Source organism: Xiphias gladius, chromosome 11 (genome assembly GCF_016859285.1).
Source record: "Xiphias gladius isolate SHS-SW01 ecotype Sanya breed wild chromosome 11, ASM1685928v1, whole genome shotgun sequence".
In the NCBI taxonomy this organism is placed as follows: domain Eukaryota; kingdom Metazoa; phylum Chordata; class Actinopteri; order Istiophoriformes; family Xiphiidae; genus Xiphias; species Xiphias gladius.
Window position 1 is genome coordinate 20063830 of NC_053410.1, and position 15203 is coordinate 20079032.

A 15203-nucleotide genomic window follows, 5' to 3' on the forward strand; every position below is an offset into this window, starting at 1 on the left:
CTTTCGAGATTGTTGGCATTTTCTGATCGATCAATTGATAGTAATTAATAAATAGCTTTATCAGGAGTTGTAACCCCCCCCCCGTTCCCTTTTTCATTCACCAGGGGCAGTACCGGCCTTCAGACCTTCTGTGCCCAGAGACCTATGTCTGGCTACCAATAGAGCGATGCCTACCGCAGCTGGAGAACTCCCGCTATGCTCGTTTCAACCAGGATCCTGATGCAGGTACAGCTATGCACCTACAAGAGCATACAACTATGCTCAACTCTGTTGTTATCATTTTTCATTTAGGAACTACCGGAAACAGCATTTTCCCACATTCATCCCATGCAGTTACATACATTTCTCACATTACTAACATACTATCCTGCTGCTGTGAGCTTGGTCTTTGGTCTTTGATCCTCCAGTTCTTTGTACATGATGTTCTGGATGAACCAATGAACTTGTGTTAACATCTGATCCAGTTCCCCTACGATGGTGTACTGAAAACTGTGAGCTTGAGCCAAGGCAGCACGCAGTCACTGAGAGGTAAACAGAGGGCCAGCAGCTCTGATCACACAGTCTTCTCTCCCCGTGATCCTTCATTGTGGTCAGAAAAGGCCAGTGCTGTCGTAATGGAAGGACCATGTTGTCATTAGATGAATAGTGATATCAGCGGTAATAAACCGCATGCAGAAGGTAGACTTGCAGGCGCCCATTGCCTGGACTTTCAGGGTTAGAGACAGAGGCCAGGGGGAGTGTAAGTGAGTTTGAAAGTTTTGACATGAGAGTTTTGATGGTTTTCTACATAGGGGCCATGGCCAGAGAGACTGATACATTTTCTGTTTCCATAGTTCTTAAATCTCTTACTGCTCACCCTCCTGTGCTGATTCTGCATTTTTGTGCCCTAGGTGGTTTTAGGTGAATATGCAGTAAGATTTCTGCAGCTCCCACATAAACCAAACTGAACTTTTTGCATTATATAGCTCTGCATATTGCGCAGAAAGACTCACGCCACATGTAGACTGACACAATCCATTGGGTATGACACTGCTCAGCTTCTAACGTAAGTGTACATGTGTACATTCATTCGGATGCTGTGGATATTGTAAGTGCTTGTAACCTGATTGAGTGTACAGGGGGCAGCCATCTCCTGTTTACTCTTCCCATTAATCTGCATCACCAAACAGGAACCAAACAGGAAAGAGCCAGTGATAGACAGTAATAGGAGATGTGAGAGGACAAGAATTTGATTGTCGAGTAGACAAGGACTGATAGATGGAAGGTAAGAGAGGGAGTAATAAAAGAATAGATGGAGGGAGAGAGGGGGTAGGTGTGATAAAAATGATTTTATAGAAATGGGAAGTGAAAGGGAGTGAAGCCGGTGGCTTTGTACTGACAAAGAGAGATGGACAGAGAGGTGGAGGAGGAAGGAGGAACATATGAATGTGGAGAGACAGATTAGGACTTTGATGTAGTGAAGTCATACTTGGACTTGGTGCCATGCAGAGAGGTAAAAACCAGCACACATGACGAACCAAAAAAACCTTCTTTCTTACACATGTCCCTTTCCTCTGTTCCCTATTGCAGGGGTCAGATTGTCTGATGAGCTAAAGTTTTGGGGCACTGAGTTCACCCTCTACATAGAATCTAAATGTTAGCAGATGTTTTAAGGAAATAAGGATTCTGCACATTTTTTTTGATTTCCTGGCTATCTTTTGTTGTTGACTCAAGTGCTAGTGAAAGCACCACACCCAGGAGAAATACGGGCATTTATAAGACCGTTAGTAGGCTGCTCATTTACAACATTGCCATTAACAGCTTAGCCAGTGGTAGGTCCGACCTTTTCCTGTCAATCATACCCTTAATCCCAGGGTAGGTACAAATTATTGAGGACAAAGTGGCGGTCACAGAGTTGGCAATTCTCACTGTGGCCAGTGTATGTTTGTATGCCTGTGGTTCTTGCGGTGCCTCCATTCCTGCTTGGACTGTTGATCTTGGATGGAGCCAGACATTATTTAAGGCCTAGCTGTCCAAACGCAGTGTCATTACATCTCAGTGCTAGCTGTCTTGATGGTTGGCTCTCAGGTCTGTTGCCAAGCTTGTGGGGTTGAACTGCGGCTAAAGATGGTCTCTGCCAGACTAGTGGTGGTGTGGAGGGTTCTTTCTTGTCCAGATATAAGCCCAGTGCTCAGTCAGTCACCAGGTCAGCCTGACCTGTGTTATCATCAGGTTAGCAGCATGGCACACTGTTGATGCTTGTGGCCCCAGTTGGCAGTTTTTCAACGTGTGGCTTGTTTTTGGCCTAATGAAATACATGTTGCAATCCATTTTTAAGTCCTGGGGAAGTCCTGATTGCATGTAATGGTGTGGGGAATCTCCCATATATCTTTTAGGAAGTGATCATCTACTGCAGTTTCATTTATCTAACTGCAGTGGCCATGAAAGTAAAATATATGTGATCATAGTATTTTCATTAACAAGTATTCAACAGAATATATCATCATTTATCTTTAGGTTCGTTGTCAAGTACAATTCCTGAAACTTTTATCAATAACCCTATCAACAGGGTTACTTTTTGGTACATAAAAAAGATGGGTTAGAGTGAGATATACGTTGAAAAGCTTGGTAGAGATAAGGGTTAGGTGTAAATTTAGCCATATAAAGAACAATGACAACAAAGGGTCTTGATCTAGAAATAAAAAAGCAAAAAGCAGCTTGAAAGAAAAGAAATTTTTGTTTCACCATAACTGCCTGCAAAATCCCCATTAATTCCTAGACTCTAATCTAAGCGTGTTGTAAGGCCTTGCCTCGAACTCCAAGCTTCCCCCAGGGGTGAATGAGAACTGGGGTGCTGGGTGTGTGTTAAGATTGTCAGGTGACCGGGTTACAGAGCTTTCCTAATGAGGTGTGTAAAGACAGCTAATCTAAAGTTTACACAACTCTGTCCACAGCAGGCTCACATTGATTACATGCCTTTTGCTGACACATCAAGGGCCCAAGGGCCTTGTTGTGGCCTTTCACAAGCGTACATACAGTATGTATACACACACACACACACACACACACACACACACACACACACACACACACACACACACACACACACACAAACACTCACACACATTCTACACAACACATATGTAACTTCTCTCTCACACACTCATAATCAGTATGTGCTTGACGGAGACAGAAGTAGGGGCATCGCTCGCTCAGTGGGATAAACACTAGTCACCCCCTGGACCTTAAGTGTGACCAGGAGGCGCCAGCTAAGATGCACAAAATTATATAATATATACACATGCTACACTAGTAGGCATTAAGTCAAATATCTAAAAGGTTTAAATAAAATGCTCTTGTTCTTTTGGTCTCTTTTTCATGTCTCATACAAATACATAAGTACACGTCTCATCAAGCTGATCGACTCTGAGATCCACAGTAGCTGTGCCTAAACATTAGGTGGGAGAGGGATTGCTAGCCTGACAGCGCACACCCATTACCCCCAAGCAACCTGCTTTCTCCACTATATATCTATCTATTACAGTATACATTTTCATATCTTCTCTCACTGTCAGAACCACTTTGCTCTGCTCTTCACCAGGCTTTGTGCTCCTTAGCCTGACTTGCACTAATGTTCCCATTAAGAATGGAGGGGAGACAGATATCACTTCTCTCAGTTTCTTGTGTTATAATGCCGGAGGTGGGGGTTTTTTCCCGGATCTCCTGCATTTTTACTGCTGTGGAGGATAATTTTATTTATAATGTTATTTAATAACAATATTAACGATAATAATGATAAAATCCTTTAAAATATAGAGAAAATTTTGTTTCTTTCTTTACTGTGTATGTCAAAATTCATGGTCAGCTAAGGAGATTCAGGGTCAGCTGGACGGACGTGTGCTAACACAGGGGCTTGAACCCAGGGCTTCAGGTCAAAGAGTAGTCTTCTTACTCATTACACCTCTGTTTTGCCCTTTTTCTTTTCAAAAGTAAGCCCTGTTTTGGATTTGCAACTCTGGGTCATAGTAAGTGGCCATAACCCGATGGCCTGCCTTTGACCAGCGTTGGCTGTAAAGCAAGTGTTTTGAAAGGTCGAGATGGATGGGGCGAGAGAGAGGAGCGTGGCGAGGTGTCAAGGCCCCTAGATTCAGCCCTGACCCTCTCACTTCCTGACCGACCCTCACCACTCCTCTTCCTCCGGACCCTTGAACCCCGACCCCGAGGAGCTGTGACCTTAGAGCGGCGTGTCACTTCACGTCCGGTGGGCCTGACGAGAACAGGGTCTGGAGCTACTCAAAAGGAAGATCGGGCACGGATGGAGGACAGAGTGAGCGCAGAAGAAAAGGAAAGTTGTTTATGTGAGGAGCGGATGTTTGGATTGCCTTGAGTAGGAGACAGAGAAAGATAGGGCTTCTGCTTGGTTTTACTGTTAAGGTTAATAGACCTTCTCTAAGCTACGTGCTGCTATCCATTTTGGTCTGTAAAATGTTCACGACTTAATATCTTCACAAGGGGACAGGGCGTTTAGAGCAGTGTCACAGATTGGAGTGGACGTGTAACTCTGCATAACTGTTGTGTAAATGAGCTGTCACAATGATAAAAAACATGAGGAGGCACAATGTGCTTAGAGAGACAATACTGAAGGCAGCTTAAGTTATTAAGGAAGCATCCAATGTTTAAATATTTTCACTTTCATGCCATCAGGACCCAAAATTAGGGTCATGTAGAGATACATAACATGTTTACATCCTTTAAAATTAATTTCCCCACATGGGGAAACTTATTGATTTACTGTGGATTTTCTTCATTTAAAAGTTTGTATCAAGAATTCTTCAATTTTGTGACTCAGCAGTTTTTAGAGAAGAGGGGGAAACACAGTAGTTAGGGCATTACTGAGCAGGGAAATGAGGCTAATAAATAAAACATGAATCCCCAGTGTAGTTGGAAAATTTTGGTTGAAATATGAAAATATCTTGATGAAGATGGGAGTGTGAGAACTAAGGAGCCTCGGGGCTTTGTATTTATACCCAGCTCTCTTCTTTCTTTTGGCTTGCTTTTCAGTTAGTGCTGTCCTGATTTAGTCATTGTCCATTTCAATGTTACTTCATATCTGTAACAATTTAACTGATCACATCCATCTCACAAATTGCCAAGAAAGACCTTTTTTAGCAGCTTTTCTCTCTCCTATCGTGTTCAGTGATCAGATTTGATGGCCCTCTGGCGAAAATTTTAGGAAACAGGCAGAAAAACGTGCACTCACATCACTCGTACCACCTGGGTGCTCAGCTGTGAGCCACATGGGTTGTTGTCATGGGGAACGGTAGTGGTGAGTAGGAGGCCCTGTGCTCTATTAATACCAAATCTTAAACTAGCTCCTGTTTGACTGATGTGTCGCCATGGTCCTGGCAAGCTAGGCCACTCCACAACCTGGCCTGCAGTTTATTTTCATCTGATTCCTCTCAGCTAGGCCAGACCTGGATCCAGACAGGACAGGCTGATTGGATGAAAGATTATGTGCAGAGTCTGTAAGGGTATGTTCATTTTAGATAGCACATTATAAATTTTACATTTTAGGCATTTTGCAAAGGGTGAAAAAGTAGGATGCTTGGAAAAGACGTGGAATAAGAGCTAAAGAGAGAGATAAAAGCATTTTAAGAGGGCAATTAGAGTGACTAGAGCCAGGATGTTATTCAATAGAGAGACATGAGATACCTATTTGCATTCCAGTGAATGACAGCAAATTCTGACTAGACTGGGAAGATGATTAGTGCTAACAACTGATCTTGAGACCCACTTTCGGTATATTTGGGTTAGGTTGGCTCAGTTGGTATTCTCTGCTGTGCTACCCCTTGCATGTCCTCCTGGCACCAGGACTGGGCAGCTTGGCTTTGCCTCTGGCTCCTGGAGGCACCGGTTGTAATGTCAGAGCAAGGGTCATCGTTTTTTCACCCCTTTTTTCCATCTGACTCTCCAGACAAACCAGTGTTAGCTCCTAAACATGCACACATTTGAAATTAGAAGTGTTTTTACTGGTCTGATGGGAGCTGGCAGTGCATGACACAAGACCTAATGAGATGCTGAGTTTGGCAAGCCAGCAGGGAGCAAGGCCCCATAAACAAGGCCAACGAACTAGCCTTCTCATCCACCACCGTGACTCCAGGTTTACAGCATATTGGAATTAGTACTGTGGGGGAGCTTTCTGTTCCTCCAACAGCTTTTCGAAAATAATGGTGTATCCCTGCCAAGTCACTCAGAGGTTAACTCAAATGAGTGAGGGAAAATAAGAACAATGTTAATTGTGCTTGACGTGTCTATGCTGGTCCTTATTATGTTCTCATGTGCTCCTGATTGTGTCCAGGAGATGCTCGGGTGCTGAAGGATGTGAACCGAGCACTGGTGCTATACAGACGGGCCGTCATGCCGTATGCCGCCTACTCCCGCAAACGCAAGGGCTCCAGCGACGAGACTGAGGTGCAGCAGTACGCCAGCTTGGTTGGTCAGGACTGCGCTGAAAGGATTCTGCTCTACCGCGCCTAAACATACAGCATCATCTCACTGCACCTTTTTAATATACTCTATGTGAATACCCACCTCCCAGCAATGTCTGTTTCTGTTTCTGTATGTCTGTGTGTCTCCTTTCTGTTGCCCCTGTAGTCTCACCATGCTTCACTCTACACAAGCTGGAACACTGCAGTAGCCTTCAACTGTATGTATATACTCATTCACTCATTGGCCATATGCATTGTAATATCATGTGTTCATCACTTTGACTTTTTTTTTTTTTTTTTTGCACCATCCTCCATCCTGTATGCTTAAGTAATGATGTTGTGAAGGAGAATTTAGCCACACACGGGACAGCTCTCCTGTGAACAGATGCGGGTTGGGTTATACGTCAGCATTGCCACTTGATGTTCTCCTCTGAATGGCCAGTGGGTTTGAAGGTAGTTTTCAGTTGCCTACATTGCATCCCAAAACTTGAAGCTGACTTGTACTCCACCACAACATTGTGAAGATTTTTATCACAGAGTTTATGTAAAACAAAGAACTCACTGTTTTCAGTGTTTTTGTCTGTTATATTTATAGCTTTATTTGCTTTTCTTTTAATATTGACACTGTTGTTTTTGGTTAAATCAAATAAAGAGGTTGTAAATTCCCCGCTTGGACTTTGTGGCTTTCTTTTGCATGCAAATAATGCAACACAACCCGGAGTCCACAGACAGCGGGATTCTGGGAACAGGGCAATAAGACATCAAGAGTCCTCTTGCTGGCACAAAATGCATACATTTTTACACATACAGTAGTAAGTTTATGTCTCCCAAGCACTGCACGCCCAGAGATAAGTGCTTGACTTGCACTTACTATACTGGGCCAAGCAACAGGTGTTAGATATATAGGCTGGCAGAACACAAATGCCAATTGCCTCCTGCCCCAAAACAGAGTGTCAACAGCAGCGCAGCTCTCAGCCAGGGAATGGCTCGGCGGAGCCAAGAAAGTCCTGCTGTCAGCAGCAGGCCTCAGGTCATAAAGCATAGACATACATGCTTTTAACTACATATTTTAACGACACAAGCTACAGTGACCATGGCAGCGGCTCAGGATCTTAATGCGACTGCGCTGTTAAGTAGTTACGGTTGATTGTGGTGGTTTTGACATTCTTTAGATGATTTCTGCAAAGTTTATTTGGAAAAAGTACCAGGCAGTGAAGGTCTCAATGCCATCAGAGATCCAACCGTCTTTGAACTCACATGTAACTAGCTTCGCGTAGTTAACCTAGCTATCATATCACAGACATCATATACACACTCAGTGTGACTCACTATTTCATTATATGAAAAAGACAGTCCTTATAAGGTAAAATGTTGCTTTGATAATGATCAAACTAACAGTTCCATGTGGAGTATTTTACCACTATGGAACAGTGTATAGTGTGGGCCCCTGTTCTGTTTGCTCTTGTGCATGTGCGGGTTGCCAGCTAATAATTAATCACTACTCCAATGATCTAAAGGTGGCGGTAAGAAGTAAAAGAAGTAAACAAATGCGCCAACAAAGACAGTGAAGAAGAAGAAGGGACGCTACTAAAGATGGATTAATAATGCAGGTTTGAAACTTGTAAGAATAATTGGCTTTTCAAATAATTTATTACAAAGGAAATGCATTTAACACATGTTAATGGATACACATGGTGCATCTTGGGGAGTAACACTGAATGTAAACAGAAATTTTGCTTAAGAGATTTTCTTCAGTATCAAAATGAATAAAGATGTCTGTTTTAATCACAACATCCATAGTTACAGCGCAAATAGGAACTGCTAGAACTTGTTGATACACAATACATACTATCACAGTATATGCACTTTTTTTATTGTGATGACAGTATATATTGTGATATAGTTAATTTAGAAAATCAATCAAGAAAATGTTTGATAATAGTGTCTTTGGCAACTTTGTCAACTATGTGCTCAACATTAAGAATCAAAAACAATGCCATACCCTACATTCCTTCAGAGTATTGGTTTTTTCCTTCTCAGGGGTTCATGCTAGGTGTCCACACGATGCAAGAAAGCGCATGATTGGTGGCGGCACAATGTCAGGATGTGGCGTAAGATCAGCGGCAGACAAATGACAACAACAATGGTGTGATGTTTGGAAGAGAAATCCTCCCAAGTACACAACGACTCAAGCCTGCGCATATAAACATATTTCTCAGGTATTTAGCCAAGTTGTATCCAGAAGATGCTTTTCTCCTGGTTGCTGGAGAAATGCAGCTGGTGGTTAGAGTTACGGGATAACCACAGGCTGGTACTTGTAAGCTTGACCCTGGACTAGACCTGTATTTGTGCAGCAGCTCTGCTCTCAAATATGGCCTGACCTGCAACATATTCAGCCCGCTTGCCTGCCTGCCTTTCCTCACCAAATCCTGAGAAAACAGTTAAGAGAGTCAGTCTCTCCAGTTTAAACTCAACCTTGGTTTAAGAGCAGCCTGTGTCCTCAGGAATTAGAATGGATTGACAGGCTAATTCTCCAAGAAGGGAACACTGACACTGGCTAGTGGCCATATTGGATTCACTATTTCTCTCCCACATTAGGCATGCTTCCCCTTGGACTTTATGTGCACACACACAGACACACACACACACGCACACACACCTGGCACTGTCACGAGTAGTTAGTCTTGGTGGACGCCACACATAAGGACATTGGCCAATACTGTGGTGGACCTCTTTCCGTCAAAACAGAAAGTGGCCTGGACCAGTTGGTTATTTTATAATGAGTCCACAATGCTGCAAGACACAGCATGGCAGGGTTTGGACATTACTCTGATATATAATTGTCTCACTGCTCATAATTCTTATTAAATATGAGGTCTGTACTGACCACATAGGGCTGCTGAAATACCGTTCAGCCAAAGGTCAGCATCAAGAGAATAAAGGGGCCCTTAGAGAAAGCTCCATCTTCATGTCAGACCTGAATCACAGAGATGGTTTGAATATTCAATATGATTTATTTCAGACCGTGTTTTGCCAGATGGGTGGGGTTTGTCACACTGGAAAATAAAGCCACTTCCAAAAACTGAAAGAGAAGCGTATGACCCTGTAGTAAGCATGGACAGATTACTGAGCGCGCCTACCTGGCACGGGCCCCTGGGCCAGAACCTCTGTGAGAAGTGACTGTTAATATTTCTTGTTTGAAAGTCATAGTCAGCTCAGTAGACACGAGGCGCAAAGCAACTACAAAGAGACAAAAAAATAACCCCTAACAGACACGGATTGACTGCAAAGAAATGAAAAATAGCCATAAAGTGACACAAAACGACCATACAGACACTCAAAATGACCGTAAAGAGATAAAAAAACGACAATAAAGAGACACAAAAAGCTGATAAACAGGTGCAAAAGGACCAGAGTTGAAAGACGACCCCAAAAAGATGAAAATCAACCAGGAAGTGACACTAAATGACCACAGAGAGATACAAAACAGCTGCAAACGACGCAACTATGCCATTTGTGGTCTCTTTCAGTCCGAGGGTCCGGTATAAAAGGGATTTGGTGTCTTTTACCGGTCTGTGCCCAGGTGCCTGTGCTGTCATAATTTGTCCATGGTAGTAAGATAACACGTAGAACTAGAAAAGGATACATAGTTTGAAGAAAGTGTGCACACTATAAACAAACTAAAATGTCTTAAAATGCGAGATTTGTGGTTGAAGTTGAAGCACTTAAAGGAACTGGAATTTCACTTAGCAGACGTTTAAATGTCACCATAAGCTCAATAAAGTAATTATTTCCTAGATGTATCTCCATTCTGTTCCACAACAAACCCCCCCCCGGCTATCTGCTGCAACCTCTCCACAGATGTATTGTTGCCAGATGAAAATGCCGGGGCACCCACAGAGGAAAGAGGATGTGTCAGTGTGAAATACTATGGGAAGGAAAAGCAAGTTGGAAAATCAGGAAAATGAGACACCATGCCTGAAGTCTTCCCTGTTTCCAAACGTCTAATCCAAAGTTGTGTGTATGGAATCATGTCAGAGAAATATGGAATAATATGCCTCAACTGTTGACGTAAATGTCTCTAAATGTTATATGCCACCTTTGTGAGTATTATTTGCTTGTGTGGTAAAAACAAGGAAGAGAACGGTTTTGCAGATTTGATCTTTTTTTAAATATTCATTGTCCCTTATGGTAGGAACAGAAATGCTGCCAGGGGATGTAGTTGAAGCGTATGTGTCATCCACCAGCATCCCCTGATCACATCTACTGTATGTGTGAGTGAACCAGGACTCAGTGTAGCTTCTGAAGGGGCTATTACATGACGCTGTCTTCCTGTTTGTAAATATGAAACTATCTGTAGGCAGCGAGCTGTTTGATCTCTTTCTTTTTCTGTCCTTCACTGAGCTAATCTTTCTGTAGTACACGCAAGCTTTGTCTCATTGTACCCGGGGGCAGAATGTAAACACTGCCCCTGCCCACAGTCTCTAGTATGTGTGTGTGTCTGTGTGTTTACTCCTGCTGGCCCTTGTGTGCGTGGGCTGCTTGTTTGGATTGGCTCCCTATAAGGACAGTGTGAATTTACAAATTTGTTTTTTTCTATTCTCCCAGGCTTACTCCTCTGTACACCATGCACGTCTGTGTGTGTCTGTGTGTCTATATGTCTGTTGTTTGTTCCATTGTAATGTGGACTTGTATTATTGGTGCATGTTTGTACTGGCACCCACGCCAGGCCCCCCAGACCAGCGGAAGCTCCCAGGCCAGAGGAAGTGCTGGGCTCCTTTGTGAACAAGGTCTCCCTGGATTAAACGTATTGCACCCTAAATGCAGACCCTTTCTCCTAGGGATTATCTAGGGGACGGGGGGGGGGGCGCCTACTCCCGCTGGGGCCCTGTCATCCAAATTCAACACACTGTCCCCAGACTGCTCCCTAGTCCCCTTGCTAGGATACAGGACATGAGGGGAGGCTTTGTGCCCCTAGAGACAATGCTAAAGTGTTTAGCCTGAGTTATTAAGGGACCATAGAAAATGCATTTTGACATGGGGCTTCAAGTTGATCCAACTCGCTGTTGGACATGGCGAAAATATTCACAAGCATCAGGTTGTTGTGTACATATGTTTAGGCATTCTGAATTGGACTGAAGCAGAGCTGTGGCTCAGAGTAAACTATTTGAGCTCAGTTGACTTAAATGCAAAATAGTTTGAATTCATTGCATGTGTAACACTAATGTCAAAATGGCGTACACTTTATAAGGATATATGAGGGACTTTAAAGAGTACAGAAGCATAAATGAACTCTTCCTAATAGATCTTATTTATACTGATGCTTGCTTGCTTTGCGACAATCAGTGAGTAAAGTTTACACCCTTATTCTCTACTACATGGTGTGAACTGACAATAAATCAACAGTTTTCTGTGCAAGCGGAAATGTAATTTGCATTTTTTTCCCATGGGGAATACCTACCTTTTTTATTTACCTTGAGTAAATATACTCAAGTATGTTTCATAGGCATGCTGTACTACTTTATACAAATTATAATTCAGAGGGGAATATTGTTCAGGTACAGTATTGTATGCAACTACGTTTACTTGACAGATATAATACTTTACAAATTAAGATTTTACGTCTTAAAAAAACAAACAAACAAAAAAACATACAGTATAAGCTATAAAATACGGTGCATTGTTAAAGATCAAACCAGTGGATCACAGCCTTTTTGACTTGTGACTCCAGTGTCTGATTGAGGCCCCTTTGTCACATTTCAGATGTCTATGAGTTGTTAGCAGTTCAACCAAAGAGACAGTTCCCCTCTAGCCCTCCCAGATGGTTTCATTAAAGTAACAGTTTGAAGCCCAATGAGGAAAAACTCCCCAGTATTTCTCAAAAGAGCAAGATTATTTAAATATATACAAAAAAAAGAATACAAATTTTTCTTGTGTACAACTCCATTGATCATCTTACTAACCTTTAAGTTGGAAACCACTAGACTAAACTAACTAAACCACCTGCAAAAATAAAATGCTTAGACATTGATGCATCAGTATTAACAGTCTAATAATGTAATATATAATAATACATCATTCACAGGCATTCATTTTCTACAGCGCTTTTGCTTTTGATATTTTAAGTACATTTTGCTGATAATATTTTTGTACTTTTAAATGCAGGACTTTTACTTGTAAAATAGTGTTTTTACATTTGGGTATTAGAACTTTTGCTTGGGTGAAAGATGTGAGCGAATGAGCTCAAAGCGTATCCTGAAGCATGTTTTATAGAACAAAGGCTTTGTGGTAATTCGTCATTATCAATTCATTGTCGGACTATAGGGGCGAACCGGGGTGCACCGGCATGAGAAGAGAGCCTCTCTGGTCTTAGAGTGCTGCTGTGTAGACATGGAGACACAGACAAGGACTGCAGGGAGATAAATGTTGTCATCGTATAAAACCCCATATGTGTCTTAGTGCTTCTGTCCTCTCTCTCTCCTTCCAGGTCTTTACCACATTAAGGTCTCTGTTCTGTCTACCCCTCCCTCGCTCTCCTTCGTTGTCTTTTCTCCTGCTCCTCTGGCACAGACCCGTGCATCTCTTTCTCCCCGAGGCAGTCATACATATTCCCACTGGCATTAGAATACTAATGCGTCAGTATGAATAGAGTTAAGCTGTTGGGCGGCGACCCGCCTCTCAATATGTGCGCTGTCTCCTCTGAGGAGTCTAAATCTTTTTTCGCTCGCTCTCTCCCTGCTGTTCTGTCAGCCTCAATCTCACCGAACTCCTCTATGGAAACTTGCCGCTCCCTGTCTCCTGTCCCCTGCAGTTTCTCCTGGGTGTGGGAAATATATTTTCAGGACATTTAGAACAGGTAGAGGTGCGAGCCACATGCAACACCGACCCCCTCCTAAACGTCTATCCCTCCTTCCTGGCCCATGAAAGCCATCACAGCCAATATTTGCAGAGCTTTAAATCTGCGCCTGTTGAATGCTGCTGTTGTTGTGGAGGGGAGCGCTTGGCATGGTCACAGCAACCTGCTGGGTCTGAGGGGGATCTGGCCCATGGAGGAGAACAGAAAAATGTCTCTATAATTAAGATTATAAAAACGCTGATATTTATGGCCAACGCAGGCTACAGAACTGGGGGTGAGAGAGGTTGTAGCAGCACAACTGAATCCTTTTGACACTGCTTTTCCTCACTGTGTCATTAAACGTGTTTTCTTTATGGAGAAAAGTTGCTAGTACACGGTGCAGTTTTTTCATACATCTCGCATTCACTTATTTTCATGCATTTTCTGTGGATTTCCATCAAAATGTATATGAAATTTCTGTAACTGCCTTTACTGTAAATACGAGAAGCATGCAAGGATTCACTCTTTTTCAGTTTCCTTGGTCTGCACAAGATGCCCCTCGTCCCCAGCCTCTTATTTTCCTCTTTTACTCACACTCGTTTTCATGCTCTAAATGCAGTTGGCCCTCAAAGTGAACCAATAAAGAATATAATGTTTTCTTCTAATAGCCTATAATAAGCAAATTTTCTCCACTAGTAACAATTGTTTTTTATGATTTCTATCATTTAAATCATGATTGGGTTTTGAGTGAATACTTATAATGGAGGTTCTTATTTGTAAAAGTGGCTAAAAAGGATTTTCTTTTATCACCATATAATTAAACATAATGCACAGAGTATGTGGGTTTACGTACTCACAGCATGTTTGATCCATACACTAATATTTTCATAAAATTATACTGACTTGAATGGGCTACAAGTCTATCAAAATATATAAATCATCAGCAAACCATTTGCAGGACTGTATTTTCTACCACCAAAGTCTTATACAGCTGTACAGCATCACCTCCCCCTTTTCTCCCTCATCTCCCCCAGTTAGAGAATCGTCCACACATGAGCAGCCATTCCTGATTAGCCACACATTTGAGAAATGTCAGAAATGTTTCATGTGACTTGTCTCAGCTCAACTGGTGCAGTCAGACGTCCGTACAGGGCTGATAAAGGCAGCGGGCCGGGGAGCTAAGGGGTTCTGAGGGGACCCACTGCGTGCCTTGGGGCCACTATTTGGTTTGGAAGATGAAACCTCAACCAGCTTCTGCTACCCTTCAGATGCATGTGTAGAATGTGCAACTGATGTCTTTTTCCTTTCGCTGAAAAATCAGATCGCAGAACTGCCATCAGCCCATCATTAAAGACCAGACCATCTGAACAGTAGTTGCCTGACAGCCCATGAGACTGTTGAGCCACTTGCAGGAACATTTAACCGAACAAACATTTTTATTTCTGGCAAAAAGTGGGCACAGGCCGTCAAGCTTCTTGACTCGGGACAACAGTGGGAGAGGGTGCCGCTGCTGGTGGGGACTTCAGTTGGAACAAGGTGTAGCAGCATTTTTCATGGACTGCACATACAGTTTCATATCCATCTTTATGATGTTATTTAGTAGTTAGGATGTAAATACACTGCAAAAGGAATACAGTATAACTCCACTGTGAGTAGATTTTCTACCGAAACAAATGGAGTAAATAATCCTGTAAAGGAATGATGTGAACCTATACAAATGGGTTTAAAATAAGGTAACAGCCAAGACATCAATATAAACCACAATTGTATTAACTACTTTGGTTGATGTGGTTTGCTTGGACAGTGTATGCAGAGAGAAAAATTCATGTCTGGGTTTTGACTTTGCGGTTGCTACATGGCGCCCGTAAATCGAACCAAATAAGAACCGTGGCCAGAAATCA

At 42.6% G+C, this 15203-nt stretch overlaps 1 protein-coding gene across 6 annotated transcripts in view; it reads left to right on the forward strand.

Annotated features, from left to right (window-relative positions):
- Nucleotides 1–7112, forward strand: part of LOC120796499 (arginyl-tRNA--protein transferase 1) — a 51197-nt gene extending 44085 nt beyond the window's left edge. For all 6 annotated transcript variants that reach the window (XM_040139409.1, XM_040139412.1, XM_040139411.1 and 3 more), the window contains 2 exons: nt 105–225; nt 6338–7112. In XM_040139409.1, the coding sequence (XP_039995343.1) occupies nt 105–225; nt 6338–6516 (300 nt within the window). In that variant the 3' untranslated portion in view covers nt 6517–7112. The remainder of the gene's footprint in view (nt 1–104; nt 226–6337) is intronic.
- The last annotated feature ends 8091 nt before the right edge of the window (nt 7113–15203 follow it).